We start from the raw sequence: 19386 nt of genomic DNA on the forward strand, positions 1-19386 counted from the left end.
GGTGTGATTGCTGGTATCTTGCCTGGGCTGTCTGTTTCGTTCAGTATGATTGCTGGTATCTCGCATGGGCTGTCTGTTGGGATTGCCCTTTCCTCAGTTTGTTCCTCTGTCTGTCCACCAGGTGTGGTGTGAATTCCACATTGTAGTCTGCCTCTGGTTCTGCAGTGTTGTTGGTGAGTCTACTTTTTACTTGGTCTACATGCCTCCGGCAGGTTTGGCCATTGTCCATTTGTACAACCAGTAGCCTGTTTCCTTCCTTGCCCGTTACTGTCTCTGCAAGCCATTTGGGACCCCTGCCATAGTTTAGCACAAACACTTTGTCCCCTATCTCATTCCACCTCCCCCTCGAATTTCGATCATGGTACTCAGTTAGCTTCCGGCACTTTGCCTCAACAATTTCATGCATGTCTGGGAGGATTAATGAGAGCCTTGTCTTTAAGGTCTGTTTCATTAATAGTTGCGCGGGGGGAACTCCAGTCAATGAATGCGGACGAGATCTGTATGCCAGCAGCAGTCGCGACAGGTGGCTCTGCAGCATGGGACCTTGGATTTTAAGCATGCCTTGTTTAACGATTTGCACTGCTCGCTCCGCCTGGCCATTGGAGGCAGGCTTGAACGGTGCCGTCTTAACATGATTTATGCCGTGGTCAACTGTAAAATCTTGAAATTCTGCGCTGGTGAAGCACGGACCATTATCACTGATCAATATGTCAGGAATTCCGTGCGTTGGAGACATGGTTCTAAGGCTCTCCACAGTGGTGGAGGTGGTGCTCGAATTTAAAATGGTGCACTCGATCCACTTTGAAAATGCATCAACGACTACGAGGAACATTTTGCCCATGAATGGGCCCACATAGTCTACATGCACCCGCGACCACGGTTTGGTGGGCCAGGGCCAGGGGCTTGGGGGGGGCCTCCCTGGGGGCATTACTGAGTTGGGTACAAATGGTGCACCGCCCGACGCAGAGCTCCAAGTCTGCGTCAATGACAGGCCACCAGATGTGGGATCTGGCTATGGCCTTAATAAGGACGATCCCCGGGTGCTCGCGGTGGAGCTCCCGGACAATCGCCTCTCTGCCTCGCAAGGGCATAACTACTTGGCTGCCCCACATCATGCAGTCTGCCTGTAGTGATAGTTCATGCATGCGCCTATGGAAAGGTTTGATCTCCTCGGGGCAGGCATCGCGAGCCTCTGCCTAGTCACCAGTTAAAACACATCTTTTGACTAAGGATAACGTGGGGTCGCTGGTCGTCCAGGCTCTGATTTGGCGAGCCGTCATGGGCGAACCTGCGGATTCAAAGGCATTGATTGCCATGACCATCTTACAATCCTGTTCGTTGGACCCTTCCGTGGTCGCCAGGGGTAGCCTGCTAAGCGCGTCGGCACAGTTGTCTGTGCCTGGTCGGTGCCTTATTGTGTAGTCGTAAGACGCCAGCATGAGTGCCCACCGCTGAATGCGCGCCGAGGCGTTGGTGTTTATTGCCTTGCACTCGGATAGCAGGGACGTGAGGGGTTTGTGGTCGGTTTCTAACGCGAACTTGGCCCCGAAAAGGCATTGGCGCATCTTTTTGACACCGCACACGAGCGCCTCCTTCTCAACCATACCGTACCCGCGCTCCGCCCGCGAAAGCGACCTGGAGGCATAAGCAATGGGTTGTAATTTACCCGCATCATTGACATGCTGTAAAATGCACCCGACCCCGTACGCTGACGCATCACATGTAAAAACTAGCTTTTTACCTGGGTCAAAAAAGGCTAAAACATTATTGGAACATAGAAAGTTGCATGCCTTATTGAAGGTGCGTTCTTAGGCGTCCCCCCAAAACCAATCGCACCCCTTTCTGAGTAGCACGTGGAGAGGCTCCAGCAGCGTGCTCAAGTTCTGCATAAAGTTCCCAAAGTAATTGAGTAGCCCGAGAAAGGCGCGCAGTTCCGAGACATTCCGGGGCCTGGGTGCCAGACGAATCGCTTCGGTTTTGGATTCTGTTGGGCGGATTCCATCAGCGGCAATCCTTCTGCCCAAAACTTCAACCTCTGGCGCGAGAAACAGACACTTGGATTTCTTAACTCTTAGGCCTACCCGATCCAATCGACTTAATACTTCCTCCAAATTGCGGAGATGAGAGTCAGTGTCCCTGCCCGTGATGAGTATGTCATCTTGAAACACAACAGTCCCCGGGATGGACTTGAGCAGACTCTCCATGTTGCGCTGGAATATAGCAGCTGCCGACCTGATGCCGAATGGGCATCGATTGTACATAAAAAGGCCTCGATGTGTGTTGATGGTGGTGAGTAGCTTAGTCTCTTCGGTCAGTTCTTGCATCATATACGCAAATGTGAGATCTAGTTTCGAGAAAAGTTTTCCTCCAGCCAATGTGGCAAATAGATCCTCCGCTCTGGGCAGTGGGTATTGGCCCTGTAGGGAGACTCTGTTTATGGTAGACTTGTAATCCCCACAGATTCATACGGATCCATCAGGCTTCATGACGGGGACGATGGGACTTGCCCAGTCGCTAAATTCCACGGGTGAGATAATGCCTTCCCGCAGAAGCCTGTCCAGTTCGTGTTCAATCTTTTCCATCATTACATAAGGCACAGCTCTAGCCTTGTGATGGACTGGTCTGGCATCCTGTGTGATGTAGATTTTAACTTTGGTCCCTTTGAAGGTGCCCACACCTGGCTGAAAGTGATGTTCAAAACGACTTAGAACTGTTGAGCAGGAGGTCCGTTCCTCTGACGACATGGCGTGAACATCATCCCATTTCCAATTTAGTTTTGCCAGCCAGCTTCTCCCCAACAGTGCTGGGAGATCTCCGGGGACAATCCACAGGGGAAGTCAGTTCACCGTCCCTTTGTGTGTGACTGAGAGCATGGCGCTGCCAAGGACTGGGACGATTTATTTGGTACAGGTCCTTAGTTTGGTGTCGATCCTTGTGAGTTTTGGTCTGTTGCTTTTGTGCGGCCACAGCTGTTCAAATTGTTGGACACTCATGAGAGGGTGACTAGCTCCTGTGTCCAGTTCCATGTTGACGGGTATCCCGTTGAGTAGGACCCTTATCATTATTGGAGACGTCTTGTAAGAACAGTGGACATTGATCGTGTTGACCCGCTGTACCTCGGTGTCCCGGGCACTGTCCCCATCGTGTTCTGGTCCGCTTTCCGACCCTTCCGATTCGTATACCAGCCGAGCTGCTGTTTTTCTGCACATGAGAGCCAGATGCCCTGTATAGTCGCAGTTTCTGCAACCAGCATGCTGAAATCGACACCCCCTTGTTGAGTGCCTTCCCCCACATCTCCAGCACAGACCGCTTCCATTGTTTCGAAGGATGAGCTGCGTCTGGCTGATCTCTCTTGAACTTCTCTCAGTCTGTAGTTGATTGCTCACATTGTGGGTTGATGAGGTGTGAACGGCCGTTCATGTGGCCCTTGATGGCTTCTGGCACCACTGCCTGCTGTTGAAGGGCTGCTCTCTTGCCTTTGTCTGTGTGTGGGGGTAGCGGTTTGTTTCACGCTGTGAATCCCTTGTTCCGATGTTTCGTTAGTTGTCGTACCCGCAGTATAGATTAACCTCGTTTCTTCTTCTTCTGCCAAGAATGTCTGTGCGACCAGTGCTGCTGCCTCTCGGGTCAAGTTCTTGGTCTCTATTAGCTTTTGGAATATGCCTGCGTGGCCTATTCCTTCAATAAAAAAGTCACTCAGTACTTCTCTGCTTAGTTCATCGGAGAAATCACATAAACTAGCCAGCCTCCGAAGTTCCGCCACAAAGTCGGGTATGCTCTGGCCCACACAGTTGTAGAACCTGTGTCTGGCCATGTGTAGGCTGTGTCTGGCCATGTGTAGGCTGCTCGCTGGCTTCAGGTGGTCTCTCACCAGTGTGCTCACATCCTCAAACGACTTGCTTGCTGGTTTCTCGGGTGCCAGCAGGCCTTCATTAAGGCGTACGTTTTCGAGCCACAGCTGGTCAAGAGATGGGCTCTTTTGTCTGCCTTATCGTCGCCCAACCAGTCCTTGGTTACAAAGCTTTGCTGGAGCCTTTCTATAAAGTCCTCCCAATTGTCTCCAGCATTGTACTTTTCATCTGAGCCGTTGGTAGCGATTCTGTGATCCCGTAACTCGTCGCCACTGTAAAGTCTTGACCCTGCAGTACAGACTTACACGAGGCACATGCTGAAGTCAAGGTCACTCTGGACCTGCACCTTTATTTCACAGCTCTTGAGTGCCACACTTGCCTGAGACCTGCCTTTATATACCTGTGTGGAACAGGTATGCAGTGTCTCCTGCAAGTGCACCCCTGGTGGTAAAGTATGCTTGTGGTTACAGGTCATATCTAGTTACAGTCATGTATAGCATGGTAAGATACAGTTATATACAGTAGTGTGAGATACATGACAAAGAAGACTCAATACCTTGAGAATTTCGGCTGATCAGAGAGAGCCAGCATGGATTTGCAAAAGGTAGCTCATGCCTGACAAACCTGATTGAATTTTTTGAAGAGGTGACTATAGTGGACAGGTGAATGTCTATGGATGTTAGTTATATGGACTTCTAAAATGTATTTGATAATGTCCATGGAACTGGATGCAAATTATTGACCTGGCTAGGGAATTGGCTGAGTTGCATAAAACATAGAGTAGGGATGATGGGTAAGTACTCTAATTTGCAGGATATGACTAGTGGTGTCCCGCAGGGATCTGTGTTGGGGCCTCAACTATTCACTGTATTTATTAATGACTTAGATGATGGCATAGAAAGCCACATATTCAAATTTGCCAATGACACAAAGATAGGCAGCATTGTAGGCAATGTAGATGGAAGCATAAAATTACAAAGGGGCATTGATAGATTAAGTGAATGGACAAAACTGTTAGAAATGGATTTCACTGTAGGCCAATGTGAGATCATCCACTTTGGACCTAAATAAGATAGAAGAGGTTACTTACTAAAGGGTGAAAAGCTAAAAACAGCAGAGGTCCAAAGAGACTTGGGGGTCCAGGTGCCTAGATCATTAAAATGTCATGAACAGATACAGCAAATAATCAGAAAGGCTAATGGAATGCTGGGCTTTATATCTAGAGGACTAGAATACAAGGGGGTAGAAATTATGCTACAGCTATTCAGAGCCCTGGTTAGACCACACCTGGAGTACTGTGAGCAGTTCTGGGCACCACAGCTTAGGAAAGATATATTGGTCTTGGAGGGAGTGCCGCGTAGGTTTACCAGAATGATACCCGATATCAAGGGTTAAATTATGAGGAGAAATTACACAAACTAGGGTTGTATTCCTGGAATGTAGAAGGTTAAGTGGTGTCTTGATCAAAGTTTTCAAGATATTGAGGGGAACTGATTGGGTAGATTGAGATAAACAATTTCTGCTGGTTGGGGATTCTAGGACTAGGAGGCAGTGTCTAAAAATTAGAGCCAGTCCTTTCAGGAGTGAAGCTAGGGAACACTTCTACTTGCAAAGGGTGGTAGAAGTTTGGAACTCTCTTCTGCAAACAGCAATTGATGCTAGGTCAATTGTTAATTTTAAATCTGAGATTGATAGATTTTTGTTAACCAAAGGTATTGAGGGATATGGCATAAAAGTGAGTATATGGAGCTAGGTCGGATTTAGGTTGCAGATCAGCCATGATCTCATTGCATGGCAGAACAGGCTCGAGCTGCTAAATGGCCTACTCCTGTTCCAATGTTCCACTATTTTAATGTAGGCATTAATATGCTTCTTTTAAATAGGTTAAGGATGTTGGTAAAATAATGGTGAAAGCAATTTTCTTAAGTTTGTTAAGCATTCATATAACACTGACTGTAATTAATTCCTACTGTATTGCACTGGTACTACTGGTAATATGACCAAATTCCCATATGTCAACTCTGCAGCGACAATGGAGCCAAATGAACTGACTCCCACTGTTGTCAGTCCTGAACTAGCCTGGCCACTTCAGTCATCTGTATCTCTTTCTTTCTGTGGCAAGTCACTCTTGACATTGTCCATCAGCTCTTCCTTGGTTTTCCTCAGCTTCTTCTTCCATGTACCTCTGTATTCAGAGCCATGAAAGGTATTCTAGCTGTTTCCATTCTTGAAATGCCTCCAAACAATCGCAGTTGTCATTCTTGGATCTTCTGTATGCGCGTTGTTTCTTGTCCAAGCCAGGACCTTATATCTTTATTAATTCTTTGCATCCTGAATCTCCCAGTATTCTTCTCAACCAACTCGTATCTGCTGATAGTACCTTTTTGCTTGACAACTTTACTCATATTCCAGCAATCTGATCTATACAATAATATGGGGATAACCATCACTTCATATTTTTACTGAAATATCTTTCGCTGTCCATACCCTGCTTAATCTTCCAAAAGCAGCAAAAGTAAGTCCAACCCTTCGTTTGATGTCTTCTTCACAACTCCTATTCTCTGTTATTAACCCACTAAGGTATACAAATCTTTCCACCAGTTAACTGCAACTGTAGTGTGTACACCTTCCTGATACTTCACAAAAGACCTTTGTCTTCTTTATGTCAATCTGTAATCTAAATGTTCTACTCTCCACAAACCTTATTAGTTAGTCTCTGCAAATCTGTTTTAGGTGTTGCTATGAGGTCAGTGGCATCAGCAAATCTCGGATTGCCACATTAGTGCTTCCAGTCCTAGATTAAATAAATCAGGCGACAGCATGCATCATTGTCTCACCCCAACTTTTGATCCAAACCTTTCTGTCAGTTTCCTAACCAGTCTAACAGCACCCAGGGACTTATAGTTGTTTTCTATCAATCTGAAAAGTTTCTCAGGAATACCATACATCCTCAAGACATGCCATATCCCTTCTCACCATTCACTGTCAAAGACCTGCTCAAAATCTATAGAGTTGTTGTGGCAATGGATGTTGTGTCCAAAAATTGCTCCGAAATCTATCTCATCACAAATAGTTGATCTATTGTACTTTGTCCTGGTCTAAAACCAGCTTGTTCTTCATGCAACACCACATCTAGCTTTCTTTTCATTCTCTTCTGCAGTGTCTTGGTAAATGTTTTTCCGGTTATACTTGGTAAGCTGACGACTCTGTAATTGCTGCATTTACTCTTGTCTTTCTTTTTTAAAGATTGGTATTATCGCTTTTTCCCAGTCTTCAGATACTCGCTCTTCTTCCCCAATGTTGTTAAATAGCCTTTATATTACTTTCACCGTATGTTCCTCATCCACCTGGTACAACTCTGCAGTTATATTATCAATATCATGGGCCTTATTCTTTTTCAAATTATCAGTAGAAATCTTTACTTTGTCTCACTTAAAATCCAGCATCAAATCTCCTACATTTGTAGAGGATGGTTTCTCAAGGACTGATTCATCACCATGCTCTGTGTATTTTATAGATCTTCAAAATATTGTTTCTACGCCTCACCTATTTGCCCTCAATTATCTGACCATTTTGGTAATTGTAGCCATTTTAATTTAAAAGGTTCACTTCGTTCTTCTATCTTGCAATATAGAACCTGTGTTTTGTTACTTTTGGTGTCTCTGTATTTTGATTTCCAGCTTAATTTAAGTCATATGTTTATTTATGCATGTGAGTTTTAATTTTGGTTTTCTTTTACCTTTCCTTTCTTCTACTTCGTATTTTCCCCAAACTCAAATAAAAATGTTAACTTTTGAATTGAAAATTCATGAAGACATTGAACATAACATTTTCAGTTGTTCTTTGGACCCACATCACATTTATTTTTGAATGCACCCTTCTGCTGCTATCTGCTATGCTCTTGCTTAAATTTATGCTGTTATGATTAAACCATAACAGGAAAGTTGCAGAGTTAGAATTAACATGGGATGAAGTCTTTGTCTCTGACGGTTTCTAGCGTTAGGATGTGATATTAATTAAGAGACAATCCAATGTCTGTTGTCATGTGAGGTTATTTAAAACAAAGATGATGATGAAATCACTTCACAAACACTTAAAGCCAAAAATAAAATCTGAAGGATACAATTTAATTTGGTGTTTCTCTTCTGAGAATTGTCACAGACCCGACAAATGTACATTTTAATAATTGACTATTCTAATGGAAGTTAATTGCTGTCAGTTTGCTGCCACAATAAAAGTTAATTTGCAGTTGACTATTATAATGGAAGGTAATTAATATTTTTTAAATATGTTGCTCAGTTCATCTTTTGTGTTGATGAGACAATTTGAAATGTTTGAACAAGAAAGGACGTCTAACTCTGAAAAAATATAATTTGTCATAATGGTTGAACTGTGTAAGTAGTACATAAACTAATATAATTATTGAAAGAGTACTTCGGCTAATTTTGTGCTTTTTTGGTGCTGGTTCTCTAATTTTCCTTACCAAATTAATGATTAAGTGTGTATGAATTTAATGCAAAATAGTAGCCTAGAACTTGGAGGTTTTAGCACCACCCTTTAAGGCCCGTTTTCATGAAAAAGATGGCAGCCGCTTCATTTTCACTTGCTTCCAGTGGCAGCCGCCATTTTCAGCAGGCCAGCAGCACGGCTGATGCCCGCGCTCACTCAAGATATTTACATTGTGCAGATTGTGACGTCAGTGAGTGTGCAACACTTAACTTGACGCCTGTTCTGCCATTTTTGCATTCGTCGCTCCACTTACCTGTTTGTGTTAATCACGATCAGCTGACCCAGCGTTCACAAACAGAAAGTAGCCTCCAGCAGCTTGCAGCTGACATGGTTTTTCAGTTTGTCTGGCTCTGCAACTTTCTGTAACTCTTGCAGCTTTATAAATTTGTTTCAAGTTCCTAAGTGACGGGGAGTGTTGGTGCAAGTGGAGAACGCCTTCATTCTTATTTAAAGGGTTCTGCTCACAACACTTGCTCATAGTAATGGGGGCACTACTTGCAGTCCCCCTCATGCTCAAATATCGTCAGGAGATGGAGCAGAGTCAGCGAAGAGGAGGAGAAGATGCTCGCAGAGGAAGGAGGAGGAGGGCCAGGTGGGCTCTCAATAAGAGGCCTTACCCGCCTAGGGTCTTCAGCGTGCACTTCTCTTATCTCCACTTAAGTGAGGAGCAGTGTATTAGGAGGCTGTGCTTCACCAAGAAGGTGTTCATGGAACTCTGCCACCTCCTACAACCAGACCTGCACAGTAGCCCTCAAGGTCACCGTGGCTCTCAATTTCTTCGCCAGCGGATCCTTCCATTCTGCAGCAAGAGACATAGCTAACATCTCACTGTTCTCCTTCCATCGCTGTATCTGAGAGGTTACAGAGGCTCTCTACACCACGAGAAGGGACTACGTTGTCTTCGCTGAACAGAAAGAAGCAGGAGAGAGCACAATGTGACTTTGCCTGGATAGCGGGCTTCCCCATGGTGCAGGGCGCCATCAACTGCACCCATGTGGCTTTGTGGGCACCGTATACCAATCCTGAGATCTTCCGTAACTGCAAAGGCTACCACTCGCTTAATATGCAGTTGTTGTGCGACAATGCCCAGCGCATCCTAATAGTCAATGCCGGCTATCCTGCCAGCAGTCACGATGCCTTCATCCTGCGTCAGTCCTGGGTGCCAGCAATCTTCCAGCCACCACTTCAAACCCGAGGGTGGCTGCTCGGAGACCAGGGCTATATCCGCTCTACACCAGGCTGATGACTCCCCTCCGTAACCCCACCACTCCTGCCCAGCACTCAGAATGAGAGCTATGCTGCCACCAGGAACATCATCGAGCAGATCATCGGGCTGTTAAAGCAATGATCTGCTGCTTTGACCGCTCGGGAGGAGCCCTCCAGTATTTGGTGGAGCGGGCGTCTCATTTCTTGGAGGTCTGTTGCATGTATCACAATGTGGCCATCATGAGGGTGCAGCCTTTGCCAGCCGAGATTGCGGGACCACCTCAGGAGGAGGAGGAACAGGAGGAAGGGAGGAGGCAGCAGCAAATCCATGAACACCTCATCAGACTCCGATTCGAGTGACTAAAACCCCAGATCCCCGTTGCTCAACACATCCCCATCATACCATCCTTCTGTCACGGAACATAACAGCGTCCTCCTGGGCACAAAGGCACAAAGCTGAAATGAGTGCCACCCGACAAACATTCTAAACAAAATTAATAAATTCATCAGTATTCAATTAATATTACAGTATGAACTAAGCACCCTTGTTCAATGCCTTAGTGCCTGTCATTTGTGTGCCTTTTCCTAGTCGAGTGCTCCTACGCAATGCTTCCCCAGTGACTGCAGCATGGCTGGTGGAAGGTTGCTGAGTTTCCATGGGGGAGACCACAGATGTCCTTGCAGGACAACCTTGACCAGCTGGGGACCTAGAAGGCTCGGCTATAGATTGCACCACCTCGGCATTGTCTGCAGCAGTCTGTGCTGGCTGGCTGTTAGGCAGCAGCAAGGGTCATGGCGGAGTAGTAGTGGTGGGAATAGAAATGCTGTCATCCTGAGAGGACAGAAGGTTCCTGCTCCATAGACCCACTGTCACTGCACCCAGGGCAGCACCTCAGCATTCCTTGACATCTGTTGGAGGACAGATTGCTGGCCTGCTACGACACTGGTAAACCCATCCACGATGGCAGCAGTCTGAGCTTGGGTGGGAGCAAGCTGAGACTGCATGAACATAAAAACATAAGAATTAGGAGCAGGAATATGCCATTCCTGTTCCGCCATTCAATAAGATCATGGCTGATCTTCGACCTCAACTCCACTTTCCCACCCGATCCCCATCTCCCTTTGATTGCCCTAGTATCCAAAAATCTATCTATCTCAGTCTTGAATATACTCAATGACTCAGCATCTACAGCCCTTTGAATTCCAGAGATTCACAATCCGCTGAGTGAAGAAATTCCTCCTCATCTCAGTCTTAAAAGGCTGACCTTTTATCCTGAGACTCATCCCCCTAGTCCTAGACTCTCCAGCCAGGGAAAACAATCTCTCGGCATCTATCCTGTCAACACCGCTCAGAATCTTGTATGTTGCAATGAGATCACTGCTAATTCTTCTAAACTCCAGAGAGTATGGACCCAATCTACTCAATATCTCCTCATTGGATAACCCTCTGATTCCGAGAAATCAATCTAGTGAACCTTCATTGCACCGTCTCTAAGGCAAGTGTATCCTTCCTTAAAGAAGGAGACCAAAACTGTGCACAGTATTCCAAGTGTGGTCTCATCAAAGCCCTGTACAATTGTAGCAAAACTTCCTTATTCTTGTTCATAAAACCATGTTGACTCTGCCTAATTATATTATGATTTTCTAAGTGTCCTGTTAATAATGGATTCCAGCATTTCCCAACAACCGATGTCAAGCTAACTGGCCTATATTTCCATGTTTTCTCTCTCCTTCCTTTCTTGAATAGCGGGGTTACATTTGCTACCTTCTAGTCCGCTGGGACTGTTCCAGAATCTAGAGAATTTTGTGAGATCACAAACAATGCAGCCGCTTGTTCTGCAGCCACCTCTTTGAGAGCAGTCTAATCTTGTGTGGCAGAAAGCTGAGCCGACAGGAGAGCAGTCAGTGCATCCACTGACAATGTGGATCATTTCCCATACCTCGGGAGCCTCTTATCAACAAGCACAGACATTGACGACGAGATTCAACACCGCCTCCAGTGCGTCAGTGCAGTCTTTGGCCGCCTGAGGAAAAGAGTGTTCGAAGATCAGGCCCTCAAATCTGCTACCAAGCTCATGGTCTACAGGAGTGTAGTAATACCCACCCTCCTATATGGCTCAGAGACATGGACCATGTACAGCAGACAGCTCAAATCGCTGGAGAGATACCACCAATCTTGTCTCCGCAAGATCCTACAAATCCCCTGGGAGGACAGACGCACCAACGTTAGCGTCCTCGCCAGGCCAACATCCCCAGCATTGAAGCACTGACCACACTCGATCAGCTCCACTGGGCAGGCCACATTGTTCGCATGCCTGACACAAGACTCCCAAAGCAAGTGCTCTACTCCGAATTCCTTCAAGGCAAACGAATCAAAGGTGGGCAGAGGAAACGTTTTAAGGACACCCTCAAAGCCTCCTTGATAGAATGCAACATCCCCACCAACACCTGGGAGTCCCTGGCCAAAGACCACCTTAAGTAGAGGAAGAGCATCCGGGAGGGCACTGAGCATTTAGAGGTTCATCGCCTAGAGCATGCAGAAACCAAGCGCAGACAGTGGAAAGAGCGTGTGGCAAACCAGTCCCACCCACCCTTTCCCTCAATGACTGTCTGTCCCACCTGTGACAAGGACTGTTGTTCTCGTATTGCACTGTTCAGTCACCTAAGGACTCATTTTTAGAGTGGAAGCAATTCTTCCTCGATTCCGATGATGATGATGCAGCAGTGAGACGTTAGGTCGCTTCTGCCTGTGCTGCAATGGAAGCCGCAACATTGCCCATCACACACAGCAAAACATCTAGGTCCACAAGGTCTCTCCTGGAGTTGTCCATCATTTCCAGACTGGAAATCATGGGCTCCAAGCTCTGTGCAATGTTGGAGCCGATTCCTCCGTGCTCCTTGACATGGCCAAGAGGCTATTTGGCAGGCTTGCCATTGCACCAAGCATTTCAGTGTGCGTGGCCATCACCTGAAGGCCACCTATCGAGGTCATCATCTGAGTAATGTGCAACGAACTCATGCGCGAACTTGCCCTCCAGGGATCTGACCCCTGAGCTACACTTTCCCCCGGCCTTGCTGCTCCCCACTCGTACTTGATGCCTCACCATGTGCAGATGCCACACCTATACTATCCTCTACATTTCACGCAGTGCCAGTTTCTGAGCTGGTTTCTGCGAGTGTCAGAAGCATTGACGGTGTGTCTTCCCCACTTTCCTCCATGACTTTGGGGACAGGCTGGCCTGCTGGAGGTTCTTGGTTACCTGAAAGCAGAAAGGCAAAAACGTCTGGTTGTGGTGAGGGGAGGATGGCGGGGAAGCAAGATATCCATGCATAAACTATCAGCAGCTTGTAACAGAGAAGATATTGTGGGATGAGGGAGAAGTGACATGTGAGAAGAAGGATTAATGATGACCATACCGTTATTGTCAGCAAGGGCTTCAACTTTACCCATTGCCACAGCCTCAGTGACTTCCCCTCCAATGATGTAGAGCACCGACTCCTCCAGTTGGCTCAGGGTCTGTAAAGTGGCTTGGCTGCCTCCTGTCTGCCACTGCCCCTGGCGGTTATGAACCACTTAGGCCTGCAAGAGAAAGGGAAGTGTATCAGTGAGTGTGATGCAATGTGTTTGTGCCTGCCATAGTTGAATAGCTGTCAATGTGTGCAAGGCGTGAGATGTGGGTTTGAGTGTTGCAGCAATGTTAAGGTTGTCATGTTGAAGTAAAGCTATGATTGTGAGGTGTGACTGATGAAGGCGAGAGATTGTTGGTAGGTGAGTGCTGGGAGTGTGGTGCATTGAGCAGTACGTGAGGCTTGTGGTGCAGATAGTAGCCGTGTGAGTTCATTAAACTTTTTTCGGCACTGTATCCAGGTCCTCGCACAACACTTGGCCATGATGTAAAAAGCTATCTCTTGCCAGAGCCTTCTGCAAGTGAGCTTTGATGGCTTCCTGCCATCCTGCAGGAATAGGGAATCCTGCCTTCTCTCCACTGTCACAACCAAGGCCTTGAGAGCAGCATCAGAGAACCTTCTGGCTCTTTCTGTTGTTGTTGTTGTTGTTGTTGTTGTGCCATGGCTTCAGACTGCAATCACAATTAGGTACTGCTGCGTTAAACCACCTCCCTTTAAGTAGTGGACAGAGCCTAGGCCAAACATTACTGGCCATTAGACTGCACCCGATATTGGCCCACCTGTTGAGTGCTAAGCCAATCAGCAGCACGTTCAGCGCTGCAATCATTATATTGAGCAGGCAGCATGAATTTTGAGTGCTGCCTGGACCACTTTCAACAGGTGCAGGAAAAAAGCACCGGCCCTTGATACCGCCCATTTTCAAACCTAATCCAATATCTATGCCATTGTTTCTTACTCGAGAAGGCTTATCTGGCATGGTTTCTGTGTTATTTTATGTCACCTGCAGTCCTGATAAACACAAATGAATGATCAGTGACAGAGGATCAGTTCAAATTAAAACCAAATTTATCCTGGCCCATTGAATACAAACCTTATCAATCATTCAAGTTGTGAATATCTACTTACTCTTAACTTATTTAAGTTGTGAATATCTACTTACTCTTAACTTATTTAACTAGCTAGATCACTCATTCTTCCTATTGAGTTACAAGTTTTCTTTTTGCCATTGATTTTAAAGCTCAATTTGGCCACAACCTAATTGAATTTGACCAGAGTTAACAGTTGAAATTTCATATTTCTTTATAAAACCCTTACTCCAAGCATTGATTGACTATGGAGAAAAAAATACTAAATTTTAAACTACATCTTTAATAACTTAATTTTGTCTATATAAAAAATGTAGACTAGATATGAACTTGTACTGCATAGGAGATTTAGAAATCTGCATAATGTAAAGCTCAATTAAGACCACATTTATTGAGGTAAGAGTTTGATTTTTTGTAAATGTTATATATTTGCATGTTATATCTTTCTAAATGTCTTAAATAAATGCAGCTTTACCTCTATGAGACCATAGCTGTATCTATTTAATGATTTATGGAAAAAATGACTTAATTTTGCTCCACAGGTAGAGTTATTGCAAGAGTCAGAAGCAGTGTGAGTTCTTTGTTACTGGTGGCTGTCAAAAGTTGATGTATACAATTGTGTTGCTATTGGGGATTATAGTTATTTAATTCAGTAATGAGTAAGTTGCAGAATGAATATGAGAATTTTGTAGATCTGCAACACCTGAATCCTATAAATTAAACATTCAGTGTTTGGTTGGTAAATATAAATAGTGAACCCATTTGACAGTGATATTACATTAAAATACTTGCTTTTTTTTGATTCAGACAACATTACTCCATTTCTGGGAAAAGACGTCCCACACAATGGCAGCTATTCATGAAAGTTTCAAAGGCTACCAGCCATACGAATTTGCAATGTTGAAGGTAAATGCAACATTTATAGCTATATATAAGTTTTTTTTTAAATCTATTCACTGTTTCTGGTCTTCTTCCCTCATATCTGTGTCAAAAAAGGTTCCCATCTCTTTCAAGATTTCTTGTAAATACATTTACGTATAAATCTGCTTGACCTAAAAAACATGAATGAAGTAAATTAAAATAATACTCCAAGTTGCAGTCTAGAATATAAGGAAAGGGGACACATGAATGAGTTTCAGATCCCTTGTATATTTAGAATTGGGTTTGATTTCAAAATATGTTAAAGTATGTGTGAACAGTGTCCACCACTTGTTTTTCCAATCTTGAATATTCCCCCTCTTGAATTAGCATGTGACCTTGGCCCCGATATTGGTGGCCATACTGCCAATTGCTGTCGAGTTTTGTCGCCGGTCTCCCCTCTGTGCCAGTTTCCACTCGGGTTGCAGCCGGCAGGAAGGGAGTACCGCCGGGAAACGCCCGCTGACGGCCAAGTAGCGCAAATATCCTCCTGCCCGCCGAGCTGCCATATTGGTGCGGGCTGGAGTCGGTGGGAGTGGGCGGCAGCAGGGGGAAGGACCACTGCGTGGAGGCAGGTCTAACCCTGACGGTAAGTACGAAGACCTGCAAAACAAAGGTTAGTAAACATCTTTTAATTATTTTTTTTTTTTTACAGTGTCTTACCTGTATAGGCTCCCCTGAAGGTCGTCTGGTGTTTTCTTTTTTGGTGATGATTTTCATTTTCAGGTCTTCACTCCATTCTCAGCGGCACTTGGGTGGCAATTGCATTTGCCTCCCAGATTGACGGCATAAGCCGTTATTTGGCCGCAGGGCGGTACTGACGTCTCTTTTAGAGGAATCTTCCAGGCAAAGTACCAGCCAGTCTATCGCCGGCCCTTTGGTCGACACTTGGGCGGGCCTTAGCCTTCACCAATTTCGGGCCCAAGTTGTGCTTGCACTTAGCAACCATTTTCATGTCTATAATTTAAAAAGAAGTATGATGACATGTCATCTAGCAGCAATTTAAGGAAATAAAATTCAGCAGAAGATATGAGAGGATCCTTTGTGGCCTGGAATATTCAACTTTAACTATGTGATTTTAAATAAGATTGTAATACCTAACTCAATTGAGATAGCTGTGCAGAATACTTCCTGTTATGCAAAAAAGTTCTGTGCGCAGCAATTAAAGAATATAGCCTAGAATTGCACAAATCCCAGAAGTGCAACTCTGGCCTCGAACTGACAGCAGAGCCTGTGCTAAAAGGGGCGGGGGAGTTAAAATGAATCTGGAAATATTACTTCAATGAGCAAGTGGTAAATCTATGGAACAGGCTCCATAGGGAGATGGTGGAAGTGGAAAATGTTGATTCATTCAAGTGCAAGTTAGAATTCTTTCAGAAAATAATATTTTGGGATACAGTATATGAGTAATTTGAGATATCCTAAGTGTAGCATGCATGGGAGGGACAGGTGATTTTGGTTCCCAAAATTCTCCATCACTGGAAGTTTAGTTCGTCTTCCTTTTGTGTTAAGTATGACTCAAGCCAGTGGAGTGTTTTCCACCTCATTCCCATTGGCTTTAATTTTACTATTTGACATCTTCCATCACTTTGCTGATGATTGAGAGTTGAGTGATGGGGCGAAAATTGACCGGATTGGGTTTGTCCTGTTTTTTGTGGCGAGCATATATACCTGGGCAGTTTTGTACATTGTCGGGTAGATGCCAGTCTTGTAGCTGTACTGGAACAGCTTAGCTTGAAGTGTGGTTAGTTCTGGAGCACAAGTCTGCAGCACAACAACCAGGATGTTGCCGGGGCCCATGGCCTTTGCTGTATCCAGTACGCTCAGCTGTTTCTTGATATCACGTGGAGTGAATCGAATTGGCTGAACACTGGCTTCTGTGATGGTGGGGACTTCAGGAGGAGGCCGAGATGGATCGTCCACTCAGCACTTCTGGCTGCAGTTGGTTCAGCCTTGTCTTGTTCACTTGCGTACTGATCTCCACCATCATCGAATCATAGAAATTTACAGCACGGAAGGAAGACATTTCAGTCCATTGTGTCCACGTGGGCTGACCACGAGCTATCCAGCCTAATCCCACTTTCCAGCTCTTGGTCCATAGCCCTGTAGGGTACCTTTAAGTGCACATCCAAGTATTTTTTTAATGTGGTGAGGGTTTCTGCCTTTACCACCCTTTCAGGCACATCCCCTGGGTGAAGAACTTTCCCTCATGTCTCCTCTAAACCTCCCCCCAATTACTTTAAATCTATGCCCCCTGGTTGTTGACAGCTCTGCAAAGAGAAACAGGTCCTTCCCATCCACTCTATCCAGGCCCCTCATAATTTTATACACCTCAATCAGGTCTCCCCTTAACCTCCTCTGTTCCAAAGAAAACAGACCCAGCATCTCCAATCTTTCCTCATAGCTAAGCTTCTCCAGTCCAAACAACATTCTTGTAAATCGCCCCTGCACCCTTTCCAGTGCAGTCACATCTTTCCTGTAATGTGGTGACCAGAACTGCGCACAGTCCAAGCATAACCTGCTTGCTTTTGTATTTGATGCCTCAACTTATAAAGGCAAGTATTCCATATGCCTTCTTAACCACCTTATCTACCTGACCTGCTACCTTCAGGAATCTGTGGACCTGCACTCCAAGATCCCTTTGTTCCTTTACACTTTTCAGTGTCGTACCATTTAATGTGTATTCCCTTGCCTTGTTAGGCCTCCCCAAATGCATTACCTCACATTTATCCGGATTGAATTCCATTTGCCACTGTTCTGCCCACTGACCAGTACATTGATATCTTCCTGCAGTCCGCAGCTTTCTTCTTCATTATCAACCACACAGCCTATTTTAGTGTCATCTGCAAACTTCTTAATCATACCCCCAACATTTAAGTCCAAGTCATTAACATATACCACAAAAAGCAAGGAACCCAGCACTGAGCCCTGCGGAACCCCACTGGATACAGCCTTCCAGTCACAAAAACACCCATCAACCTTTGCTTCCTGCGTCGGAGCCAATTTTAGATTCAACTTGCCACTTTGCCCTGGATCCCATGGGTCATTACATTCGTGACCAGTCTGCCATGTGGGACCTTATCAAAAGCTTTGCTAAAATCTATATACACTACATCATATGCACTGCCCTCATTGACCCTCTTGATTACCTCCTCGAAAAATTCAATCAAGTTAATCAGACACAAACGTCCCTTGACAAATCCATGCTGACTGTCCCTGAATAATCCATGTTTTTCCAAGTGAAGATTTATCCTCAGGATTTTTTCCAAGAATTTTCCCACCACCAAAGTTAGGCTGACTGGCCTGTAATTACTCGGTCTATCCCTTCCTCCCTTTTTAAACAAAGGTACAACATTAGCAGTCCTCCAGTCCTCTGGCACCACACCTGTAGCCAGTGAGGATTGGAAAATGATGGTCAGAGCCTCTGCTATTTCTTCTCTTAACAGCCTGGGATACATTTTTTCCGGGCCTGGGGATTTATCCACTTTCAAAGCAGCTAAGTGCCTTAATACTTCCTCTCTCACTATATTTATCTTGTCTAATATTTCACACTCCTCCCTCATTGCAAAGTCTGCATCACTCCTCTCTTTTGTGAAAACGGGTGCAAAGTATTCATTCAGAATCCTACCCATGTCTTCCGCCTCCACACACAGATTTCCTTTATGGTCTCAAATAGGCTCCACCATTTCTCTAGTTATCCTCTTGCTCTTAATGTATTTATAAAACATCTTTGGGTGTTCCCTGATTTCACTTGCCAACAGTCTTTCATGCTCCCTCTTTGCTTTCCTCATATCTTTTTTAAGTGTACCCCTGCACTTCTTATACTCCTCTAGAGTTTCTGCAATGTTGAGTTCTCGGTATCTGTCATAAGCTTCCCTTTTTTTCTTTATCTTACCCTGTATGTCCCTTGACATCCGGGGGCTCTAGATTTGTTAGCCCCACCCTTTTTTTTTAAGGGAACATACTTGCTCTGTACCCTCCTTGAATACCTCCCACTGCTCTGACATTGATTACCTAAAGAAGTTCTCCTGAATGCATTTTAGGAATTTCGCACCCTCTGTACCATTCACACTTCCTTTTTCCCAGTTAATATTGGGGTAGTTGAAATCCCCCACTATCACAGCTCTATAGTTTTTGCACTTTGCAGCAATTTGCCCACATCTTTGTTCTTCTCTCTTCCTCTAACTGCTTGGGGGTCTATAGTACACACCCAGTAGTGTGATCGCCCCTTTTCTGTTCTTTAATTCAACCCATATGGCCTCGTTTGATGACCACTCTAACATATCATCCCTTCTCACAGCTGTAATTGTTTCTTTAATCAATACTGCGCCCCCCCCCCGCCGCCGCCTCCCTTTTTTTTTACCTCCCTCTCTATCCCATCTGAAAACCCTGTAATCAGGAATGTTGAG

The 19386-nt window shown here is 45.2% G+C and overlaps 1 protein-coding gene across 1 annotated transcript in view; it reads left to right on the plus strand.

Moving 5' to 3' along the window:
- The window catches only part of ica1 (islet cell autoantigen 1), a 384634-nt gene that overhangs the window by 168679 nt on the left and 196569 nt on the right, over positions 1-19386 (plus strand). Inside the window, exon 8 of the mRNA XM_070881029.1 lies at positions 14867-14965. Within this exon, the coding sequence (XP_070737130.1) occupies positions 14867-14965 (99 nt within the window). The remainder of the gene's footprint in view (positions 1-14866; positions 14966-19386) is intronic.

The sequence above is a fragment of the Pristiophorus japonicus genome, chromosome 5 (genome assembly GCF_044704955.1).
Source record: "Pristiophorus japonicus isolate sPriJap1 chromosome 5, sPriJap1.hap1, whole genome shotgun sequence".
NCBI lineage: Eukaryota > Metazoa > Chordata > Chondrichthyes > Pristiophoridae > Pristiophorus > Pristiophorus japonicus.